The sequence below is a fragment of the Camponotus floridanus genome, unplaced genomic scaffold (assembly GCF_003227725.1).
Source record: "Camponotus floridanus strain SB8 unplaced genomic scaffold, Cflo_v7.5 scaffold49, whole genome shotgun sequence".
Lineage (NCBI taxonomy): Eukaryota > Metazoa > Arthropoda > Insecta > Hymenoptera > Formicidae > Camponotus > Camponotus floridanus.
Window position 1 is genome coordinate 1,465,148 of NW_020229647.1, and position 24,606 is coordinate 1,489,753.

The 24,606-nt window shown below is 35.2% G+C and overlaps 2 protein-coding genes across 4 annotated transcripts in view; one reads left to right on the forward strand and one right to left on the reverse strand.

Annotated features, from left to right (window-relative positions):
- The window catches only part of LOC105253478, an 82,762-nt gene that overhangs the window by 12,101 nt on the left and 46,055 nt on the right, over positions 1-24,606 (forward strand). The gene's annotated exons all lie outside the window — the stretch shown is intronic.
- LOC105253488 (pleckstrin homology-like domain family B member 1) lies at positions 49-24,565 on the reverse strand. 3 transcript variants are annotated; one of them, XM_011261564.3, is made up of 13 exons: positions 24,279-24,565; positions 16,762-16,902; positions 13,649-13,822; positions 12,215-13,412; positions 11,027-11,954; positions 9,980-10,353; positions 9,549-9,699; positions 9,102-9,327; positions 8,855-9,020; positions 5,784-5,913; positions 1,891-2,070; positions 1,354-1,611; positions 1,061-1,249 (listed from the first exon to the last, which is right to left on the reverse strand). In XM_011261564.3, exons 2-13 carry the CDS (start codon positions 16,898-16,900, stop codon positions 1,061-1,063), a joined length of 4,113 nt encoding a protein of 1,370 aa, XP_011259866.1. In that variant the 5' UTR covers positions 16,901-16,902; positions 24,279-24,565. The 3 variants fall into 3 exon arrangements, with proteins under 3 accessions (XP_025267992.1, XP_011259866.1, XP_011259867.1); XM_011261565.3 differs by having other exon boundaries at positions 24,270-24,565; XM_025412207.1 differs by lacking the exon at positions 24,279-24,565 and having other exon boundaries at positions 49-1,249; positions 16,762-16,900.

Here is a 24,606-nt window from a genome sequence, read left to right on the forward strand (position 1 = left end):
TCGTATAAATATATTAAAAGTTATTTTAATTTTTACACGCTTGAAATATTGAAATTTAAATAATTTCTCAAATATCTTATATTTATCCCGAGATCCATCGCTTTTCTGCAAAGTATAGATGTGATTTAAAAAGTTCATTCTGTAGAAATAATCTTATCTTAAATCGAATTTTAAATTAAGATTAACAGAATAAATTATTATCAATTGCTTTCTTGCAGATTTCTTTCATTATTATGGACAAGCGTATGGCTTTCTCGAAAAAATAATTTAGGGCTAAGATACCAAAGGTATCAGCCAGATTACAAGAAGTAGTTTTAATCTATCATTATATGCAGGGTCGGATTTAGAGGGGAGAGGGAGGGCAACAGGGGCTGAGCCTCCACAACACAAATTTTTGAGTAAAATTTCCTATCGAATGGTATACAACACTTACAAGGTTTATGTATATTGCTTGACCTTATTCTTTCACAATAAATTATTTAAACAACGTAAAAATTTCTATTTGATTTTGGTTTAAAAATGGTTAGGGGTCTCCACACCTTTAAATCCGACCCTGATTATATGAAAAAAATTGTGTAAAATTCTGGTTAAACTTTTAAATTCATAATATTCAGTTAAAGTATCTCCTACTTCGGTTATATAAATACGCATTTCAAATTTCAATTGTTTCGTTCATTTTATAAGAGCGGCTTAATTCTCATATCGCTTGTTCTCAGTTTTACAAATCAACGTGTTCGTTGATAGTTTTCATCGAAATTACATGTGGAAATGCACTTTAATATCAGGAATAGTGCCTAATATAAAATAGTTTCATATTATAGTGGACAATTATTGGAACGTTTCCAAGATATATTAAAATAATCATACGTTATTCGTATCTCATATTTCAATTATTATTATTTTTAGTTGAAAACTATTTTCATTTTAGGCATAATTCCTTATGAAATAACCTTATAAAAAATTAAAGACCAGAAATCGCTATATTTTCGTTTGTGCCGAGTCAGAGAACTCGAGTCTATATCATGAATCCGCTTTACTTCTCATAAATAAGTTTTCTTTATCAAACGCCGTGATCAAATTCGTGGTATCCCTCTGCTCCGGTAAATACAACGTCAACCCAAACACGCATAGCTTCTGGGCTGGGTGCCATGAGATGATATAGTCTAGATGAAGTCTTGACGATGAAAGTAAGAGAAGGTTGTGGCGATCGAACAGTGTTCATATGATCCACATAGACTTCCTCGATCGACTACAATACATAAATACATTAATGTTAAATACATAAATACATTAATGTTAATATTTCAGTATTAGGATTTTTAAATAATAAAGAAACCTTCAGAGCGCGCTTACCTGAAAATAAATTACGCCGCGAGCTTTTCTAGACGTGTTGTCACTGTAGTAAGACAGCGTTTTTCGCTTGCGATCGAATACAAACCATCGCTTGTTCCAATGATGAAACTTTTTACTCATTTTTGATAAATAGCCACTGCAGCTTGTCGTGTCGACCGTAACATCATAAATCAGAGGTAACTGATGTCCGGCAGTCTCTATGTGATGCCTTAAATCTAGAGATTCCGACTTGATGGGGAGATATCTTGTAAGTGGCCTCTGTAAAAGTTATCGTTTGTTGAATCTCGATTCATCAATAATGTGATAAATCAAGCAATTTATTATGTACAGAATACAATATAAAATATAATATAAAATGGAATATAAAATGGAATATAAAATAGAAAATCTGTAATATTAAAAAAATTATTATAAGTCGAGCATAATCGAACAAGGGATTTCTCTCCGAATTTTTAGCAGGTTTTTTAACAGTTATTGTCTGTTGTCTATATCATCTATTGTTGATAATTAATCAAAGGATTTTATATAGGAAGTTACCTGAAGTTTTGCCTTTTCGCGATGTTTGACAGGCTGCAATGGGCCAAGAGTATCCATCTCGCTAGATGTCTGAGAAAGGGGGCGACTTTCGTTTCCGTCGATGATGCCTCCACCGCTACCACCTCCGCTATTATCGCTAAGCCTCTCACCTTCCATCGATGTTCTCCTATCGTCTCTCATCTGGAAATAATCCACGAATTTTTCGTTATTTCGTTTTATAACAATTCTCGTTATTTTTATTATGCGCGTCCAGTCTCGTAATATTACATAAAAAATAAAATTTAAATTTTGTTTTAATAATGTGTGTCAGAGATATTTAATCTTTCAAAATTAATATTTTTTAAATTAAGTTTTTCCTGCATACATGTTTACAAACTTCGCGTCTTCGTCTGACGTGACGTTTTTTCGTTCTGCCTTTCACATAACTTATCCACATTAGTGACATCGTGTATTACAATTCAAAAAATTCGTCCGTATGATTTTACAGAAAACGATGGCAAATATGCCAAGACGTCTCGTTTCGTTTACACAGATCCGAACAGATGACGGGGAAAGACTGATGCTGAGTGGTTCAGCGATATAATTCCCACCGTAAAATGTGACTCCGCGCTCCCACCCACTTATTCGACGAATGCCGTGAGCACCAAATTCGCCCGCGCAACAAATTTTGATTATTCATTCATAAAACATTATGCCTCGTGATATATGTCGGATGACACAGATCGCTAAAATATACAAGACAATATTGCTACCTTTATATTATATTCTTAATATATTCTTAATATTTTTACATTTATATATTCTTTATACTTTTTATATTTTTTAAATATTCTTTACATATTATTACATTTATGTTGGATATGATAAATAAATGAATACTGATAATAATAAATCACAATTAATTTGATAAAAATTAATGAAGATAGATTGAACCTAGTTATTGTTATCAGCAAAATAATTATTATTACATTTTAATAGACTGAGATCGTAATATAACGATACATATATAACATCAAGAATTCCTTCAAATAATTATTCTTTTAATAGTTGGAGAATGGTCCAAACGAGATGAGAAATTCCATCAACTCGGCAAACGCGGAATGACTCATCACAAATATTAATTTACATCCGACATTTCGCCTCAGCTTAACTCGATGCTAAGTAAAGTATATTAAGTGGTGTATTAAGTGGTATATTAAAGAACATAAAGGGAATGTATATATAGCGAACATTTCTTGAAGAAAATATTTATAGGCATATTAAAAAATTAATCTGTTAAATTTATTTTTGACACAATGTAAAAAAATTGAAGCAGAATATGTTTAATTATATGTCTAAAGAATGACACGAGAGATTTATCTTACATTTATAAATATACAAGAAAGGGGTCAATTGCAAAAGAGGCTCATGAATCACATCATCAATTCTGTCATTATAAGTTATTACTGCAAGCTTAATCAAGATATTACAAAAGCTCATTTATCTAAGTATAAACTATTCTCTGAATCTTGTCCAATGCTCGGCATTCGCGGTCCAGATGCGTACTGTACACCGGGAAAAACACGTGCGTAATGCCGAAAACACTTGCTCCAGAATGCAAATGGATATACTTGCGAAATGTTAGTGTTGAAAAACATACGTTTCCACAACGTATAAACTCATGGCGGTCCAAGACGACACGCGAACTTCCGGCGGTAACAAATACGATGTTTCCGATGTACATATACAAAAGTATATGTATTCGTTTGATCTTCTCTCACATAAATCCTTATTTTTCATGAAAATATTTTGGCAATTGAAAAATATCATCTTAGAGTGCACTAGTGATATCTTTCAATTGCCAAAATATTTTCATGAAAAAAAATGAACGTCGTACAAAAGAAAAACGCATATCTTGTCGCATTTAAAGCAGTTGACACGTACAATATGGTAAAATTATCTTAAAACAGAGAATTTCTTTCTTTGCATTGTTTTCTTTGGATTAAAGTTATTTTTTAAGTATTTGAAATATTAACTATGCATTTATCGAATATTTTTCGAATATTTCACGCAGTTGGTTCACATTTTTCATGAATCATTTTACATAAATATTCGCTTACAGAATTGTTCGAAACGTACGTACTTATTCTCTGTATATAGTCTACGACATATAGCATAGTATCTACACTAAAGTATTTTTTTGATATTAATAAATATTTTAGAAGATAAAATGGATAAATTTATGATACTTTATTGCTAAAGAAGAAAATATTTCAACGATGTTGATCATAAAATTGGAAGGAAAGAAAAAGATAAAAAAAGAAAAAAGTAGAGAAAAAGAAAAGAAAAATTACTTATTTATATTTTGCAGTATTTTTATTGTCTGCATGTGTGCGTGCGTGCACAATATGTATGCGTGTGTGTAGTGTCTTTTATTATAAGAGAACATACCAATAATTAAAAACTCCACATGAAAGAAAAGTTGACTGTCACGATTTCAGCAAATTGTATATAGAAAAAATTTTGCGTCTTAAGAGGTCAAGCGCACGAGGTGTTCGCAATATATAAATTCCCGACACAAATGCGTGTCGAGGCAAGAGAAATCATGCTTGCGTGAAGACTAAAAAATTTTGAGACGAGGAGACTGTCGAGAGACATTTCTTTGAACAGGTGTGCGATAAAATCCACATGAACAAAAATAGATTCGAAGATAGATTTTCGCGTTAACTCGAGAGACGTAACATTTTACAATATACATATGCAAACGACCATGTTTAGTAATATTTGGCTGAACGATAAAACATTTTTTAGATTAAAATATAGATTATTTTTTGTAAAGAAATTATATATATATATATATATATATATATATATATATATATTTAAATTAATGCTCTTTATATGATTAATTTAAAAATATTCTGCAAATATAAAATGTTAAATGTATAATTTCTGTACAAAAAATAATCTATATATATGAATTATGCTTTATTTTTAATAAATTAAATTTTCGATACAGAACATGATAGCATTTTATATGTAGTTATTTATAATAATAATAATTTTATTTGTATTCGAAGTCATAACAAATATAGCATTTTGAAAAAAATAATTCACTCGACTTTAAATCAAACAATCGCTATCTATCTTCATTCGGAATTGTTTATAATGGTTATAATTTCGTTGTAATCGAAGCTATAAAAAAATACATTTTTTTAAAATGACTGATTCTAAAATTAAAAAATTCTATATATTTTTTTTTTATTTAAAAGCATTTGTAGTTATACTTTTACTGATTTTTTCCGATTGTAGTTTATTGTTTAAAAGTTATGATATATTGCAGTTGATGAAAAATGATATAACTACAAACAAAAGGAAGATCACCACCAAATATTTCTAAAAAATCCGATCAATAATGTGATAAAACCAATATATATATTTTTGATTACAGAGATGCTATATAATAATTTTTGAATATAGAGATGCTATATAATAATTATGTACCGGGTCGATCTTTCTAAAGAAGGAGAAATGTAAATACTTTACAGCACGTGCATCTCAATGCTCAAAAGCTTTTATTGATTGCATTATTTCTTGAACTTGCTTAGAGATAACGAATTGAAAAAATTATATTTATTTATTTTCATTCTAAAAATACGCAAGCAAAAGCTTTCAGATTTCTTTAAAATTGAAAATATTTCGTTTTTTATCAATTATAAATATACTATAATTTTTATACAGATCAATTATATACACAAACGAAATGAAAATCGAATAACGAAAAACTGTATCAAAATAAAAAAACGAAATATACTGTGTCATTTTCTGTATTGAAAACTTAATCTATTAAAAGTAAAGTGCCAAATTCACATAAATATACAAATTTAATCTCACATAAAGTGTTATATACTTACGTTATCATTTTGAAGCAAAGTATAAGAATTATTCGATGGTCCTGGACTGGGAGAAGTAAGCTCTGAAAGCTTGCTAGGAGATAATTTTTCACTGTTTCCGCCTTCCGCACCGTCGCTACTTCCGCTACCACTGAAAGTGAATTGATAATATTAATTATAATTACGTCGTAGATATATCTATTTTAATCGCAATAAAATTTTTAATTAAACTATTAAAAATAGATCCACTATAAAATGACAATTCGTTTCATTGTCTCTTGCATCTTACGTAATTGCGTAATGTCGATTAATTTATGAGAAAAATGTTAAAATAATAATAAATTAATTTTAAAAAATGTGAATACATATAAATAAGCATATAAACAATTATGAATAATTCGACTATCGCGCAATGTTATCGTAATGATATCGTCGATCTTTTGATATCGTCGAATCGTGTTTACACTTTATTTACATTTTAAATGAAGCTTCTCACTGATTTAGCAAGTGCTATTATTAACTGAAGCGTGAATCCTGATTTCCGCGAATTTTATTCAGCGTCTTCGACATCTTTATGTGAGAAAATACCGTGCACTTTGAAAATCACATTCCTAGCTTCTGACCATCACGAGACTGAGGAGAGAAGACGAGACCTATAGTCGACTATAGCGCGAAAGGCAGGTATTATTAAAACCTAACAAGTACAAAGTGACTCGGTAGACCGGTTCGGCGATACCACCGGCATAGCATTTAATTCTTCTACAATGTTAAATGCAGCGCGAACGATACCCGAACATTCCGATCTCGTTGCTATGCCAACCTCGGCCTTGGTTGGTTAGAAACATTCTCTTGTTCGCGATAACTGATCTTTCTGATGTTAATAGTCTTTGTACTTTGTAGCTCAAATATTTATCAAGCCTTTCATTCAGTAGTGATTCTAAAGCTATCATATTCTCACGTGTATACACGTGAATGTTAGTTTCTGAAGAGTTCTGGTTTAGTTTTAGATTGGATCTTTTCACAAGAGATCACCTTATTTCATAGGTATATACACATTGTTAGATTAATTTTAAACAATCCAATCCACCGTAAATAAATTAATCGTTTAAAAAACTTTATAGCGACTATGTTACATTATTAGGTAAGTCTATGGATTTGGCGAAAATAAGTTAGTAAGTTCAAGAATTTTGCATATACGAAATACAGCTCAAAAAGTGATATAATAAAAATATATATTTAATGAATTATGAAAGTCAATTGAAAGATTTAATAAATTATAAAATTTTTAATAAATTAAAACTTGATAACGTAACTATAAAAATTGATAACGTAACTATATAAATGGCAAAGTTCTCATTAATTGTTTTTTTTTTTTTTTTTTCATTTTTTTATATATTAATAGTTCACACAGTTTTATAATATTTAAATAATGAAATATCTTTAAATACAGTTGTGTCTGCGTATCGCGTAGATATATTGTACAACTTATTACATACAACAAAGAGGTCGAAAGGTGAAATTTGTTCTACTTTTTGCAATCGTCTTATCTCATCTTCGCTTACAATGTGCGTCAAACACGTTTATATAACATTTTATAATAATAAATGTGATATTTTATTTTGCTTTATTTTAATTGCTTTTACTTTAATTTATTTTAACAATTTTTATCTTGATGAGATAATTTATGCTTCTAATAATCTATTTTCTACAAAAAAAATAAATATATTAAGGAGGATTAATTAATTAATTAAAAGGCGAAATTTTTTAAAATTATATTTTTATAATTAAAAGTTTTTTTTTAAACTGACATATTCAAAAGAATTGATTTTGATTTGTCTCATAAATATTATTAATCGAATTAGTGTTGTCTAGTAGGAAAAACAAATTTTTTTAAAAAAATCCATGACTCACAAATAACGTCGACGAATATCGCGCGTGTGAGTCTCCAGAGGACGATAACAGCTGTCGGAGATCCAATCTTTAGCGTAGATGTAACAACGATTACTAGTGAGTAAAGTGATCAGATTGCACCCCGTAATTCTGGCCTCGTTCAGCACCATTCCGCCTATTTCTCTGGGGTTCATTTCGAAACATCGTCGACGATAAATACCGAATACACATCTTAATCCTTCGCGTTGTTAGCAAATCACTGTCCGTCCATGTTTATCGCGTCGTGACGTCTCGAACATTCTCGCGTTTTCCCTTGATTTTCATTACACGACACGTTAACGCGAGTAGAGTCTCGGAAAGACATAAGCTACACGCTGATATCGTATCGCGCGATAACGCCCCGCCTACCTTGCGCCACGAGAGAACGAAGACTCGAGTCGAGTGCTGATCAAAGCGACGCGATATGCGACCCTCGCACGCGATTAGTAATTGCTCTTAATAATATCTTGGATATTGGCAATAACGTTATTAGCGAGACTAATGCGTAGTCTCATTCTGTAAATATCGCCTCAGGAATTTTTGAGTTAGAATTTCTCTTAAAATTTATATATATTTATTTTTTTTTGCTTTATATAATGAAAAAGATTCTTCATTTTTCTTCGGAAAAATGAAAAACGAGGGAGAGTGTATTTATAATCGCCGAATATACCTTAAGTGTTTGCTCATTTATCTACCTTACGTCATTGATCGACAAATTTGGATTTTATATCAGACATGAAGTACACTCATATGCTAGCGTGTACACATCGAGGCGCGTCGATGAGGAAGGTTTCGTAATAAGCTCCAATCAACGATGAAAAGGTCGTCATGATTAACTACGATATTACGCGATAACCCAAGCACCTTGTATTCCACATACTTTGTGGTATAAATAGTGCATGTTTCTGTGCATTAATTTTTATGTAGTGTAATAAACTTTCATTTTTTCTTTTAGAAAAATTTCTCGTAAATATAATATGCATATTTATGATACAGTTAAGCATCGTGAAAAATTATTAATAAATATTTTCTGAATCGATATCATTGTTTATCTATTCATAAAGAGATAACATGAAGATACATAAGTGTAATATTTTATAATATTTTATAGTAATATTTTCATATCATTAATCATAAAATGAAAAAATCATTATTTGACTTACCTTTCTGTTGGTCCAGTGGAATAACTGGAAGACTCTTCGCCAGATTCAACGCTGTTGAAAGACGCGCAATTCATTTTTCTCTCTTCCCACTGCGAACGAACCTCATCCTGTACGCGTCTTTTCAACTCTTCGACTCTTCGTCTTTCCTCCGAGATTACTTGACTCCCTAGAAAGACATTAATATTTTCATTTTTGTTCTTCGAGTTCTGCGAGTGTTATTAAATTTGCAAATGGGAATCGTTTGCACCTTGTTTAGCTAAATGAAGCTGCCGATTTCTCTCGATTTCTTTTAGGGATTCGATGGTCTTTCTTCCCAAACTGCCTTGATTATTTACGATAGGAGAATCATTTGTCACTCTGGAGATTCTATCAAAATCTTCTCTGCTTGGAGATCGTTTCTCCTCAGAATATTCAATAGAGTTTTGCGCCAAATAACTGAGTTCCTCGTTTATTTCTCGTACTCGATTTCGAGCCTATCGTAATCGCAATTTTTTAATCGATTCACTAATTATCAATTAACAATATACATTAACCCACTAAAATATAATGTATAGTAATTCATTGTAGTTTAATAATTTTTATATTGTAAGAAGATAAAACATAGTTGTGCACTTTTGGTGTTTATTACTCATTCTTAAATTTACATTGCACTTTAGCAGGTTAATGTTTTTCATAATTACATTACTGTACTGACTTCTTCCAATCGTTTTAAATGTCCCAATTTTTGTCGCTCGAGACATCTAGCTTCTTTACTCGCTGTATCTTTTATCTCGGATCGTTGCGATTCCAAGTGACTCAATTGCGACTTTCTGCCTTCGATCTTATTCGTAAGCTCGCTTAAATATCTGCAAAAACGTATAGTAAAATCTCAATCTCGATAAAACGTATAAAATGTCAAATATTTTATTAATTGAATTTATATTAATTGAAATATACATGAAATGTATATTTTTAGAAAACATACAAAATATTGATTTCAAGAAAATGTAAATTTATATTTTTCATAGAGAAATTCTGCAAACATCTGCCGAGAAAACTCATATAAAATATACTTTGTAAATGATTATGTAGATATAAATCTTTTTCAGATATATATTTTTACATTTTTATATTTTATCGATGTACCTTTGCAGCTCTTCTCTCGTGGCCAATTTGCTCGCCTCTTCCTCGAGATGATGAAACTCCAAATCTTCGAAAGCTTTCCTTTCGCTCTCGAGGATGTCTTGCTGCGCTGCTAACTTGTCAGTAATATTCTGCTGCGTAATTTCATCCATGCAACTCATTAATTGTTCGTCCAGTCGAGCGCAAATTTGCTGTGCTTTTTGAACGCGTTGTTTCGCTTCAGCTTGCAAATTCGAATGAGTCGCGTTATCCTCTGCCATTTCTCTTTCCAGTTCATTTATTCGCATCTGCACTTTAATCTTCTCTCCCTCGTCTTGTGTGAGCTTCAAAGATTCCGATTCATATTCCGCGGATAAAAGCGCCTTCTCCAATTCGAGCTGTCAAATAAGGAACGCACTGATCTTTAATATCTTCCACAATTTTTCAATGAAATTTTTAATAAGTTTGAATTCATCGAAAAAATAAAATGTTGACAAGATAATTGCTTTTAAAATGCACCATCGTTCATAGATTCCGTACAATTATTACACATAATATAATAAATTTAATATAATAAATTTATAATAAATTATTACACATAGTATAACAAATTTTCTATTTAATTTTTTATTAATTTATTTTCTGTGAGAAAAGTTATTCTACCCGTAATTGTATCATCGTTATTGCTGTATTCTATATACGAACATCGCGCACTAAACATTAGTAAAGACTGACTCGAAACCGCAAGAAGATCTGATATAAAAATATTCTCCAGGAAAGCGTGAGCATATCTAAATATTAACTCGGGCGGTTTAAACATAGATAACAGAAATCCGGATTTAGAATGTGTCATAAATTATTATATTATTAATCAAAAATATATTTTATTATCTAACAAAACGGATACTTACAATTAGACGTCTTAGCATTCCATGCCCAGAAAGGAATAATGAGAACAAATAAATAACTCATTTAATATACGCGCGACGTATATGTGAAATGACAATGATTCACAATTGTAAATTTATCTGTTAAATATTGTTTAGAAAGTAACGTGAGACTGAAAATTACCTCTCTACTAATTTCTTCCTCTTGAATTTCAATCTCAGCGACGCTCCTTTTCAAAACATCCATATTGCCAAGTATATGCAGCTTCTCGTTTTGCAAGAATTCTATGTATTTCTTCCTGTCTTCCTCTTCCAGCTGCTTTCTCTCTTTGTCAGCTTTCGCCTCGTTAGACTTTGCGTTGTCTTTTTCGGAATTGTTTCGCTTAGGAGTCATACAGATTTCTTTGGGCATGGAAAGCATAGATAGCTGCTCGATCGCCTCGAGGAGATCGTCGTTCGATATCGCCAGCTTGTTCTCTATCATTTCGCACGAGTTCGATAATTGGCCGTTTTTCTTTGGCATGGAATGATTCTGATTGTTATTTCGCGTCGTCGGAGATAGCACGATGTTTTCGTAAAGATTCGCGTTTCCATTTTGCGTCGCTTGCTGCGATTCGATTTTCCTTCCGTTCAGCCGAATCGTTCCATACATGGACGATGAACCTTTAGTATCGTCATCAATTTTTACGTAATTATCGATTTCATCGCCGCAACTATTTCTATTATTGCCGATGATAACGTTTTCGTAATTGCTGTCGCGGGAAATCGAGCCGGACAAATTACAGTTTCCATTTGTGCTGTGAACATTAAAGTACTTTGCCATTTGATTACCGTTCGATTTAGTTGCATGTGGAGGTCCTACGGGAACGTCACGCGAATAATTCTCAATTTGAGCAGACTGATCCTTACGATTGACAGGCGAATTGCCATTTTGGAAAATAACTTTCGAATTTTGCACGGATACGTTTTCATATGACGAAGTACCCAAACTGGTTTGCTTGCCGATATCGAAAGAGAAATGCGGCTGGTTTTTTGACGGACTCTTCGGACTGTCGAAAGGTGAGGTATAGCCGAGTCTCTTGTCACGTGGGAGAGATCCATTTGTTATGATCCTGCAAAGTATTTTATTTTATTATGAATCACTAATTTTCTTCTCATTCATCTCGCATTAAGAAATTTAAAAAATTGAAAGAAATATCTGAATTTTAATTTTAATTTAATTTAATTTTAATTTACTTTAATTTAATTTAATTTTACGATATAAATTTCTACCAGTTTTTCGAATGATTTATTTTGGAAAATAGTGAAAATGATTGGCAAAATTCAAGAAAATGAAAGAATTAAATTGAAATATGTAAAATATGATAATTACCGATTAGGCTGTCTCGGCTTTTCTACAGTGCTCTGTCTCTCATACTCGGCACACATCGCTAAGATTTCCTCGAGTCTCATTTTCTCTTGCCTCTCAACCTCTTGCTCCCTTAACCTGTCTTCCTGCGCTTGTTTCCGCTTGGTCTCCGCCTCCCTGCGTTTATTCTCCGCGTCGGCTTGTCTTTCCCGCAACTCCTCGAGGGAGCAGCTGCTGCCGACACTGGGAGTAGGACTCTTGACCCTCGCGCAAACTTTCTTTTGCTCGCTATACCGCGGATTCCGATTAAATGCCGGGCTCGGTGGCTGAATTCGCTTAATGTTCGGATTCGAACCGAAACTATGAGCGGTAGACGGTCTCCAAATCGCGGGATTAGGGTCTCCATCGATACTTGCGTTGCAGATACTCGGATTCGATCCGTATTTCTCCAATTGTACAAACTCCGTGGTAGTTTTCGTAACAATGAGGCTCTGGCTCATGTTAAAGTCCCTGTCGGCGAGATGGTCGAGTTCGTTGGAGTTCTGACAAGTCATACTTCGAGACATCAAGTCAAGGCCGCTTCGGGCGGCGACGAATTCTGACGCTGTCATTCCAAGCGGCGATCGAACGTTCTTGCTGTTGCTCTCGCGATAATACGGCTTGCACGTCTTCAGGTATGTTTCTGCCGAGTACATTCTGACTTGATTATGATTCTGGCATTGCATGTTCGTCGTGTTCGGTCGAGTCGGCGTCCCGAGTCGCGAGTCGGATCGCTGACGAGCCTCGTCGTGATAGCTGCTCGAGTTCTGCGAGAGTGAGTCGAGATTACCATTCACCGGAGATTTCGTCAAAGATACGAGACTCGGTGATCTCGAATGACCGAGGATTTGATCGGCGGGCACATTCGTCGTGAGAGCACCTGCCGGAAAGACTTTCGGCGAGACGCAATTGGTCCTGTTTTGCTTCGACAGCATTTCGAATTTAGTCAGCTTGCCCAGAAAACCGATCTCGTCGTCGGAATAAGAGTTCCTGGGAGATTTTCGCGGCGCGACTGGCGGCTTTCGCTCCAAGTGATGATTCTCTTGCGGCTGATTGTCGGACAAGGTGAAACTTATCGGCGCCATTGAAATTCTCGAGTGAGGAAGGACGGATCGTAGATGCTTAGCCTCGGCTGGATGATTGAAGCGCATGTAATTTGATCGACCTATCGATAGCATGCAGCCTGAAACATTTAGCATTGTTCTCTCTATTCCGATAATTATTTCACATTTTATTTATTAAAAGAAATTTCGGAATAAATACGTAATAATATTGCAAATAATAAATAATAAAATATCTCTAGTTGGAATATTATTTTTGCAAGTTTTTTACGAGAGGAACTTTCTTTGCATTGTCCTTTTAAAACGTCAGCTGTGTTCATCAGGTACGATTATTCGTATTTAGGCCAAGGTCTCTTACCTTGCGCGAGTCTCACTGGCGAATTTATCAGTACACCATCGACAAACGTGTTTCCATTTATGGGATGAAGAGTAACCACGCCGTTATTGTTTTCGATTGTGCAATGTACGGGCTCGACGCCGGTGCCGGCCACCAAAATATCCGCATCTCGGTTTGATCCCAGCGTGATCTTACCTGTGGGAGAAATGAGGAAGAAAAAGGATAAATTTATTTATCGCGAAAGAAATCTCGGGAGAGTGAAAAACTGCAGAAATTTTTTTCGCATCTTTTTATTTTAAACTTATTAATTAAAGTTATTTACGCTCTTGGGAAACTTGGTGTTTGTATCATTCGAACGTAAGATGGAAGATAAAAAAGAATGTTACAAGGAAGCGTGACTAAATATTTCTTGCGCGTATCTTACGGTTGAATGGAAACCAGGCGAGCGCATATGCATTCCGATTGAAATTCTCGCGGGCTTAGTAAGGCACTTTCCAACATAACAACATGCTGAGTTACGTTTATTTTGGCAGCGGCTCTCAGGAGTGTATCGGTATATAAATATCGACATAATTAAATTCTCGAGTCCATCCGCGGAATTGCCGCGCGCTTTAATTCCGAAAGGCGCATAGAGCCCGGCCAGTTTATAATATTAATTTGAGCCTTCTAGGAATGTCAACGACCTGGCGGTCACGAGGATGGCGGATGTATTTTTTTATCGCCAGATACACGAGATATATAAATACGGAAATAAGATTGAAGCTGTCGAATTAAAATGCATTTTTTTAATTAACCAGACTAGAATTTTATTATTAATCGCTTGCACCTTTGAAGTTCAATTCGCCCGATTCGCTGTTCCATTTTTAACGGATTAATTTTCGACGAAAATACGTACACACGGAGCGGACGCGACTTTTCACAGCTCTATAGAATCGGCTCTCGATACATCGATAAATAACTCGCACTGGTTTCCGTAAAATAATTCTGGGCGTGCTCTCTGTTCTGCGCGACGCGGGTAAATCGTGGTGCATTCTACGAAGGACTGCAGTTATATTTAGTTTTAGCGCGGTCGTGCACTCTCTCTTGCATTTTCAGTCTTTTTGGAAATGCGTTGGCCACGACGCGCGTTGTGTAGAAATATATATGTCCAACAGTGTCTAGATTTAAGTGACGGCTGAACTAATTTTTTTTCCGCCAAACGTGTTCGGAAGATCGGATCATGTTCAATATTCGCTAGAAACGCGACACATGAATTCATATATCGTAAATATATTTCGAAAATATATTCTATTTTCAGATTATTCAGTTGAATAGCCTATATCATTATATCAATCGATTATATTGGATAGATACGAATGTATTTTTAATAACATTTTATCGAAAACGTGCAGATATCAGTTTAAATTGACGCGAGAACCGATAGCTACGAAGACGATGTCTCGAAAATTGAATTGTGTCGCGTAAACGCGTATTGTCTTGTACCGGAGAAAGTTCCTCGTGGTTTCAAAACGAAACGCGACCGTAAATTCCAAGTAGACGCGATATTCCGGCTTGTATGCAAGCGAGCGGACGGACAGGTGCTCGGGGAAAAGTATGGCACTCTTATCTCGCGAAGGAAATATTCTAAAGAATTGATAGGTTGCTAATTAATGTCGTTAATTAATTCTCTTGACAATTAAGTTCGAAATTAAATTTCTGTCAATTTGACCCGCTTTAAACTTACCGGAAAACTTTCTTTTAGTTTAGTTTATTATTCCACCCGAGTTTATGAAAGCCGAGTAGATCCTTGAATTTATATTACGGATTCGTAAAGAAGCTTATTTTTCGATGGAATTGCGTTATTCAGTCACCATGGCAAACGGAAGATAACTTCCTGTCGATCAATTGCATCCTACGCGTATCTATCTTTGTGCAAGCGTTATGCAGGTACATGCGCCCACCCAGACAGATTTATTCGCGTCACATGTACACTTTATACTCGTTTACGCTGTCCTCTCGTGTATTCGCCTCTCTCTCTCTCTCTTGAAAGAGAGAGCGAGAGATCTCATCAAAATTCATTTCTTTATTTTTTCCGTTTTATAAAACTCGATCTTGAAAACTTTCTCGAATAACCCGAAAGTTACGAAAGTGGAACAGAAGTAGGAAGTTTGACTCACGCAATAATTTTATTACGCTCGGTTGCATGACGCATCGGCTGGTATATTTAAGGGATTCTAGAATTCATAAACCGAATTCTCCTGTACCTAACTATATCTTAAAATTTTTTCTTTTATGCTTTTGCAGATTATATATAGCTTAATATTATAATATCGGCTTTAGATTTAATCTATTCGCCGTTTCATTCACGATATTGTTTCAGAGCTCCATCGCTTGTTCTTACAGAACGGAAATGTAGGGTCTATAGGGATCTTAAAACGGCCCTGCTGCCTGAGAGAAAAACGATCTTTACGCCATTTATATATCCCGTACGTTTATATATACCGCGCATACGTGCGAGCAAGTTTCTCATACGTATATATGGTATATGTATAAAAGCTAAAACGGAGACCTCGAAGGGTTGTGCAGTCGCGGATATTACGCTCTTGATATTTCCTATCGTGGGTCTTTCAATTTAACCGAGTATAATATTTGTTATCTCGCTCTTTGTTCTTATTTAAATCTATATGATAAAATAAAAATTTCATCGTCAATTTTTTTCGGCACATTTGGCAGAACATTATCATCCGATTTTTTTTTCTTTGAGCTATTTTCCTTATGAGTAGTAAGTTAAATATTCGTGAACCTCGACGGCGTCAAAAAGCTTTATCAGCTTGAAGCATGGATTAACAACGAATGAATCATTGGCGGTTACATAGCTCTTATCTGCTACTGATTCGATTCAATTCCATGCAGATGATAGGAAAATGCGTAAATAGCGTAAATTGATCGAATCAGTTTGCATGCACGCTCTCTATCTTATGCTCTCCGATACAGGTGCACGCCTCCGGAATTTAATACGATTAAATAAGTTGTTCGATAACTTTTAAGCTTCCCGAGACAAGAGACTTGACGCTAGACAGGGAAGAGTGAAGTAAAGTCACATCGCTTTGTGTAAAGCGATGTGACGTTTTATTTCACCCTCCTCTTCCTCTAACCTTCGGGTAAAGGATGCAAAGTCACGGCCGTCGACAGTCGTCCACTTCCCATGGAGACGAGATGCGGTGCTTCCGTTTGAACGCGCAACGCCCGACCCGCCTCGTGCACCTCGAGACCGGCGGCCGCTATGCTCGCCATGCCTGTAAAACGAAAGCATTCGTAATAAATGCGTGGTGAATTAGCAGGTGAATTAGCGGAGAAATTGGTGCGTCGATGGGAAACGTAACGTAACGATCCAGTTCCATCAATTCCCGGGAACGATCCGCGAATACCACTTCTCATTAGCCGCGTAATGAATCGAGTTTAATGACAAAATATTAATGATACACAGCAGTGCAATATTATAAGTAAAATCATAATAAAATAATAAAATAATAAAATATAATAAACAAGAATAAATAAATATAATAAATATATAATATAATAGATATGATAAAAAAATATAATATATAATATAATAAATATAATAAATATACAATATATATTATAATAGATATGATAAATAAATATAATATAATAAATATATATTATATATTATAATAGATATGGTAAATAAATATAATATAATAAATATAATAATAAATATGAAAAATGAATATAATAAAAAAGAATTATTTTCAATAAGCTTATACACATCGCGAATTCTCACGAGAATTAGGAAAACTATGTAGAAATTGTAGTAATTAATAGTTGTGAGAATTTGCATCCTCACCAGAGAGAGAAGCACGATTAAAATTACGCTTACTCGATGTCGGACATATACCACCGAGAGGAAAGAGGAAAAGTTTATCGAGTCTTATATTAGGTATAGCTATAACGAACGACCTCGTCGAAGATTATGGTTATCGTTTCACGAGAGATCGATCCAGATGAGTTCTACGAGCGAAGCTTCATATTGGCGGATAAGAATGGAGAGGATTGCCCAAAAGGAAAAAGCAGGAACGAAAAACCGGTCTTTCCGAGACGAGCAAAGATTTTTCTATCTTTTTTCTTGCTCCTCCCCACATCATAAAGTTAGTCTACGCCAGGGGTTCTTAACCTTTTTGCGACCTACTGCATCTCGTGAAGATTTATGATAATTTCGCGCTTGTAAAATAACTTTATCGATCATTTTATTTTTATCAACTTAATTCTTGTATTTGGCAAATGCTTGCAATTAATTAACGCTTATGTGTAAAAAGATCTTTATACTTAATAAACCCGGATATAAAAGGAAAATTTCAGTCAAGCTGAAAATTATCGTTGCAGTTGACGCCATGTCTGCCTGCACGTCGTTTATAGGGTTGTTCATCTCATGTGAATGATCTTAACGAGTTGAAACAACTTTAATTAAACGCATTACGTTAGGCCGTCTCGTTGAACTTTGCTAACGCGTCTGGTCACGAGGAAGTAATGTATTTTACTTGCAATTTCTATATCGATTGGCTCATTGCAGAGAAAACGCGTGGAAATGCGTAGAGAAATATAAGAAGAACAAAATATAAAAAAAAAATAATAAAATAAAATAACTCATTAACGCATAATCTCACATTTAAAAATAAAAAGATACTTGGAATCAACTTAAGATTTCATAAATTTTATTATATATTATATTCCTGTGCATCGTTGAATTAGTAATTAAATAAAATAAATAAAAGCAGATGATAATAATAGTAATAATAATAATTATAAGAATTAATATAATAATTTAAAAAAATGTGAAACATATTTAAATCTAAAATGGCAAGAGAAAAATTTCTTTTAAATTTAGATAAAGTATATACTTTTACCGATTTCACTTTATTGTTATCTGCAGTATCACATGAAGAACCATACTTTCATGTATGCAATTTTAGTAGTTTATCCCTGCGGTGAAACGACTAAACGGGCAGCTTATACGGTTCGTGTAATACATTCGCAATCTGCTTAAATTACACCTCCTCGGATTTCATATCGGCCAGTAATTTAAAGCCGACGATTAAGACGTTGGGGTTTCGTTGAATTTCTTAAGTGAAGCTGAGATCTTTTGGAGGAAGCAGAAATCTTATCGTTATCTCCGGCTTCGTTCTAACATACGTTGAATATCGCGATATCGTCTCCTTGCTTTCGAATGTTAAGCGTAGTCTGATGGGTCATCGCTGCAAATCTGGTAGGTCATCGACTTATTACGCAGCTAACTCGCATCATCGTGCGAGTTTAGGCGCGCGAACGAACGTTGTCGGTGAATGCGGTTGGATCGATACTCGCGCTGTCTCTTATACTCGGAATACCAGACCGAGGCATTTGATAAGATATCCGATAATAAACAGAGCGCACATATGCTTGTCGCAACATGACGGAGTGCGTCAAGTCGATAAAATTCGAGACCCGCCTCGTAATATGCTATAATCTCGGGGCGCTAACATTCGCCGAAGGAATGCAATAATTCGGAGAAAGGATTGCCACTGTATTTCTCAAGTCAAATTTGGAGTACGCGCGTCACAAATTTTCCTCGTGACACTTGGTTAAAATCAGTCAGGCCGCAGGTGCGTCGTCGACCTCTCGCGTGACTCTATTTGTACAGTAGACACCTGTCGTGTGCGGATGAATCCATTGGGGAATTAACCGAAACGTATAAAAAGATTGAGAGAATATTCTAAATTAAACTTCAATATGTATTTGATATGATTAATATTTATCAAAGATAAATAGTTTATTCAAAGGCTAAAAGAAGGAGAGAGATAATTATTGAAAGATCTATACATACTGTAAATTATCAAGAATTGCGTATAATTTTGCGGAGATAAGTTAAGTAAATCGAAAATAAATGAGAGCGAATTCTTCGCGAGTTTGCAGCTATATATGACACACGTATTATCATGCAAATACAGTTGGTACCAACGGCCTTGGACGCATCGTTTTGCTCGTTACTCGATAATTTTTTTCCGTCGCGTCGCTCTGAAAAGACAAAGTTTGAAAATATTTTTTCATGTCGCACACGCACTTGGTACAAACACGTAACCAAGATTTTGCGCACCTAAAGAAGATACGAGGGAGGCAAGAGACGGTAGGCAAATGGCGTATGTAAATGTTTGCCAGCACGCGAGACGATAGCGCACAATGATTGCATGATATAAACGAAAACATATAATCACGCCTCTTTGTGCAAATTGCAGCTTAGCGCGCCTATCTAATTAGATTAGATTAGTCGGTTATAGTCCTTGTGAAGGAAATGGGAAGACTCGTGCTCGCGACAAACGCATTAAGGAATGACGTGTGTCAATTAATCGGGCCGCTGTCATCATCGACACACTCTCTTCTGGAGCTTTTCTCAATGGGTCAACGGTTCGTTCTCCATTAGCGGCAGTTAACGCGGCGTAAACGTTTACCGATGACGTCACTTGTGCCACACGCGGAAAGATTTACAATGTTGCCCCGCTATTTGCGTCGCCTACGAAGATACGAGCTTTATCTTTAATGTTCGCGAGATGTACACGGTAGGCCAAGCTGATACTCGGCTGAGATGTTTTTTTCATTCTTGTTTCTCTAAAAAATCGAACCATTTCGAACAAACAAGACAAAAATCAGTAGTCATTGTTGTGAATTTATTCCCGATAAATTGCGGAGTCGACGGTCTTTCTTTCCTCGAGTAACAATTTCATCTCCACAAAGTTGCTTTAGACGCGAGTCTCGGACTCAATTACTGACATATCTCCGTCTTACGAAATCCCGAATTAAAGGAACGGCATAAAGAGACTAGACGGCTCTCCTTTCTCGCTTTGAGCTTCGACGGATGCCGGGTTTATTTACAGAAACCGTTTTAGCAGGAAGAAGCACGTTCGTGTCAGGTACCGACCGTAAGCACTCTACGTCCGGTCCTGTCCGCGCTCCGTTCCGTTCTGCCGCATATAGAACATCCGTTGCACTAACTCGCATACGTGCAAGCTTTGTGCGCGGAGCTTCTCATATGTATGACATAAAAGATTCTCAATTTTGAATTGAATTATTTATTACGACAGGCATCTCGGAAGGAATTATTTTTAGAAGAAAAATATCATCCGTATGTTTGCTGCACTTTTTTATGACGAGTGACCGCATAATCTCGAGAGACGTAATCAGTTTTCATTGTAAACAGCCACTATCCAATAAAAACGAGAAGTTTGCCATCGACGATGACAGCTCACTCGTTAAACGCCGATATAGAGGCATATGTGGAGGATAATTGTCTGAATTTAAGGCAATTTAGAATCTAAAGTGATGTAGAATCTGACGCGTGGAGAAATAACGATTCGACGAAATAGCGATTAACGATTTAAAGGAAAGCGATCTAGGTCGGACGAGGAAGAGAGGGACGGTGGGCGACTCGGAAATGCCATGGCCCGAAATCGAAACCAAGAAGCAATACCATAATTTATCGCGTGACAATCGTTTGCACAAACGTTTCACGAATCATCAGTTTTGCTCGTCTCTGGCGGCGACATCTGCCTGGCAACCGCATCTCGCGTCTGCTTCATCATTTTTTACCATTCCTCTCGTACGCGAACCCTTTGGATAGTTTCCCATGGACTGCATTGACGCCGACGTACAGTTTATAGACACGTACAGTTTATAGACACACGAGATGTTTATCGAACATGAAATTACGAAATAGAAACGTAGCACTATTATTATAATTATTTACTTGTTTTGCGTATTCATGTTGTGATTGCTAGCATAATTAACTCTTGATTATATACGTATTAGATATAAATTGTGATTATTTCTTTTTTTAGATAATTATTCCTTTCAAAATCTTTTTGTTTTTTTATTTCAATTTGCTTCTCTTTTTCTCTTTTAAAATTTAATCTTCTTACAAAGCGCGTGCGTAGGCTTCTTTTTCACTTTCCAACACCTAAACAGATTCCTACTCATATTTTTCATTGATATTACGTGGGTAGAATCCGGTCTATGCGCGCTTTATAATCGGCATCAATGTCGATTAACCTCGCGCCTCTCGAATATTTAAATGATACGCATTAAACCAGTTATTAGAATATTAGATAAAACTAGCAAAAGAGAGAGAGAGAGGGAGGAAGTTATCGCCTCGTCACGATCCCCGAGGCATATTATGCCATCAGCGGTCAAAGCGAAAGTCGTGCAGGAACGTAAATTGTAACGAGCATAATGCATTAAATCATACGTTCAAGAGGTCTTTATTTCTCAAGGTCGATCTCTACCGACGTTACAAGTCTTTTGAAAAACAGCAAGCGTTCAACGATGTGTAACAGGTTTTTCGAGCCAGGTACCTGCAACGGTCTCTACGTCGATTACATTATCGATCCCCGTACATCTGTTTGCATTTCTTTGTCGCGAGTTTTCGCGTTGCTTCGTTACATTTTCGTCTGGCGAAAATTAGAGCGTGCCTTACATCGTCGCGATGAGAAACGGCGACGAAGGGCGAAGAAATCAACGTGACGCAATGGCCCGCATAAAGGCAATAGAACTAAATGACATTAAATTGTTGGGTGACTTGTTTTTAGCGGGTTCTATTTCGTTCATTGGAGAATTGAAGACGAGCATTAGAGAATGAAGACGAGATCGAGAAGCTCGCGTATTTATGTAGAACCACGTGATGGCTGCTCTCTAGAGTTAGAAACATAAGCAATTATGCAGAACAGATTTTTTTGTTTATTTTATAAATAGCACCTCTCGAATTATAATGCATTTGGTTATAATTGTCCGAGGCGAGATAAAGTAAATTTTCAAAACGTCCGATTAAAACAATTTCCCTTAGGAAAATCTGCAAAAAGGGAGATTTATTTCAAAACGCGATCATGTGCTTCGCGACGCATAAGGACATTGTTCGTCGTTAGGGATGTGCGAACCGTAGGCTATAGACAGCTGCTTCGCAGCGTACAATTCATAGGGTGAAGTACACAGGGAACTATACAATGAACGAGACCGAATCGTCAAATCGATCCAGGGTTGCATTCAAAACCGTCAGTTTGTACACAGTATGTTTTGCTTACAACGGTTATAACGAATCAGAATTATTAATATTTTATAAAATAATGTTCTCTTTTAGGAAAGACGAATTTTCTTAATTCTCGAGAGCAGATTAATTTATAAATATTTAAAGTCTTATTTATATATATATATATATATATATATATATATATATATACTTGTAATATTTTTTTAATATATTAATATGAGATGAATTTAATTCTCAATTCAATTTTCCCATTACTTTTTTAAGAATTATCGAACAGATATCTGCAATTGACCTAACAAGAGGAGATTTCCGATAATATTCCGTATATTCCCCGCGTTCTCCATATCCCTCGTATCCTGCATATCGGCAAGGTCACGACCTCCACCGAGAATCGTGACTGGATTGTACAGAGCTGCTCAGGTCGTTGCCATCATCACGCCGTCACGCCGCACTTACCATCTCACCAGTTTAATTTTCGTTTATTTCATGACTTCCAAATATATTCCAAAAGCAACAATACTATCGTTTATCTTATCAAGTTCAGAAATTACAAAATAATAGATTAAATATTCAATGTCGATCGTTATCCACTTGAAAAATCAATTTTCATTCATTTCCTGATGATAAGAGAAATCTCGGATCAAAGAAATGCCTCTGGAATATTCTCTGTGTGTAAATAAAACATTTGATTTCAGTGTTTTACACTTTAATATGAGTTTTGCTAAGCACAGAATATAAGACGGTATTCTATTTCATGCTATGTTTGGCTCAGCGTCCACCAGAACGCAAAGACTTGCGAGCGGAACGCGAATATCCTGTTGATTTTCTCCTGTAAATCATTTTAATTTTACAAATAATAGAGAGGAGTATACATAATTAAAAAAAAAATTAACAAATTTATTCTAGTAGGTTGAATTTTTCTAATCTTCAAAAAATCAATTTTTTAAATAAAAAAATGATATCTAGCGGTGATAACCTGATAAAGTCTATCCTTGGTCTATCCAATAATCAATTTTTTATTCGGAACATGATGTCATGTACATACATGGCAAATGGAACGTACGTCGCAGTGAGTTGAATCGCATGTAGGAAACTTTCAGTTTCCGTATTGTATAGAGGTAATCAATAGGAATTGCGTAAATCTACATTCTGCATCTTATATATCTTCGTGACTAGTTTCCGAGCTATAGCTCAGTTAGTTAAATGAAAAATAAATGTTGTTTTGGAAACTTACTCTCTACATCCACTTAATTTTTAACACAAAATAATTCCATTATTACGCTTTTATCTAGAATTACGTCCTCATCTTAGAATTTTTTATCTAAAATTAAAAAATAAAAATTAAATCTATCCAAATTTGATATAAAATTTTATCTTGAAATTGTCCTATACTTTAGCATGTAATATAGAGCTCGAACTATGCAAATTTTTTCAAAACATCTAGTTTATATTAGACATATTTTCTCGATATACGCGCGTTTAGTTCCCCCCCACTTTGATTTATGGATTCCAACGATTCTGATTGCTCGTACGCGCTCGCATCACGATGGAAAGGAATTTATCCGAAGGGCTCACCGACGCTACCTGGAAGGGTCCAGACTCGAATTCCAATCTCGCTAAATCGGCAAAGGCTCGTCCAAGTGGCACTCTGATTTTTTTTTTCAACGCGTCCACCAGGCGTTCGTGAGTAATACTATGAGGGATCGGCGTTCGCGAACACTCATATTTTTTCGCGCGAACGTGCACTCGCGAAAAGTCAGTTTCGTTTCCCTTTATCTTCGCGGAAGAGGGAGTATTCTCTTTCGAAAAATCGGCTGTCGCTTTTCGACAGGCGCTACGCTACAACGTTGCGTCACGTGCCGACTTATGCTATACTGTCGTGGCAACGGGTGCTCCGATCCTATGTTCCATA